The sequence below is a fragment of the Metopolophium dirhodum genome, chromosome 1, assembly GCF_019925205.1.
Source record: "Metopolophium dirhodum isolate CAU chromosome 1, ASM1992520v1, whole genome shotgun sequence".
Taxonomy (NCBI): Eukaryota; Metazoa; Arthropoda; class Insecta; order Hemiptera; family Aphididae; genus Metopolophium; species Metopolophium dirhodum.
Genome location: NC_083560.1, coordinates 139,167,812 through 139,169,141, shown reverse-complemented (window position 1 = coordinate 139,169,141; position 1,330 = coordinate 139,167,812). Strand labels below are relative to the sequence as shown.

The 1,330-nt window shown below is 54.7% G+C and overlaps 1 protein-coding gene across 1 annotated transcript; it reads right to left on the bottom strand.

Annotated features, from left to right (window-relative positions):
* Positions 1-295: 295 nt before the first annotated feature.
* LOC132932765 (ATP-dependent DNA helicase PIF1-like) lies at positions 296-1,330 on the bottom strand. Its single transcript, XM_060999130.1, has one exon. It carries the CDS (start codon positions 1,328-1,330, stop codon positions 296-298), a length of 1,035 nt encoding a protein of 344 aa, XP_060855113.1.

Here is a 1,330-nt window from a genome sequence, read left to right as displayed (position 1 = left end):
CTTGATAATCTAGCATCACTCAGATTTGAACATCGAGCGTCACCTAGACTTGATCATCGAGCGTCACCTAGACTTGATCATTGAGCGTCACCTAGACTTGATCATCGAGCGTCACCTAGACTTGATAATCTAGCGTCACCTAGACTTGATAATCTAGCATCACTCAGATTTGAACATCGAGCGTCACCTAGACTTGATCATCGAGCGTCACCTAGACTTGAACATCGAGTGTCACCTAGACTTTATCATTGAGCGTCACCTAGACTTACACTTACCATTGTCAACACATATTGCATTACAGAACTTCCCTGTACACAATGTTCTTGGTGACGAATCGCCCGCTATCATCGGCGTACATGCCAACTCTCACGGACTGTGCGTTTCTCACCCTCGAAAACGCTACGTACAGCTGCCCGTGCGTGAACACAGGCGACGTCAGTAGCAAACCTACCCTGTCGAACGTCTGACCCTGCGACTTGTTGATAGTCATGGCGAACGACAATCTCACCGGGAATTGAAGGCGCCGCAGTAAGATGGGCAGGTCGTCCTCACCGCTGGACGTGAGCGGTATCTTGGGCACGACGAAGTCGTCGTCCTGTGCTTCACCGCCCAAAATCCTAGCCTTGAAATTGTGACGCCGCAGTTCGGTGACCACCAACCTCGTACCGTTGCACAGTCGTCTCCTCGGGTCGAGATTTCTGAGCAACATCACGATGCACCCCACCTTCAACGTCAGCCGGTACGGCGGCAGGCCGTCCGGTTCCAAGCTGTTGAGGAATTCCGTGGGAAAATTGGCCACTTCGTCGGGATCGTCCGCCATCATGGTGTCGACGGCGGTGTAGGTCATCTGAGCACCGTCGACGCGCTCCAGCACGTCCCTGTTGACACCTCTACAGTCTTCGTTGGTGGGACACACAACGATTCTCCGAGCGAATTCGTCGACGTTGGCCAACGACATTTGCTGCGGGTACACGAAATCGATCAAATCATCAACGTCGCATACCATTTGCCGCGGGATTTGCACGGTGTTCGGAACGCCGTCGACCGCGGGCAGTCGGCCGTTGCCGAGCTCAAGCAACCAAGTCGCAAAGTCCGCGTCGTGGTCCGCGCGCATGTTCTGGACCAGATTGAAGCGCTCCATGACGCGCCAAAGACCGTTTTCCTTGATCGACGACATGACGATCTCGGCTCTCGTCCCTCTCCGGACCACGGGCAATATCTGCCTGAAGTCGCCGGCGAACAGCATGGTTTTACCGCCGAACGGTAATTCCGATGCCATGACGTCCCTGAGCAGGCGGTCCACCACCGTCAGTTGCAGTCCCGGCGACAT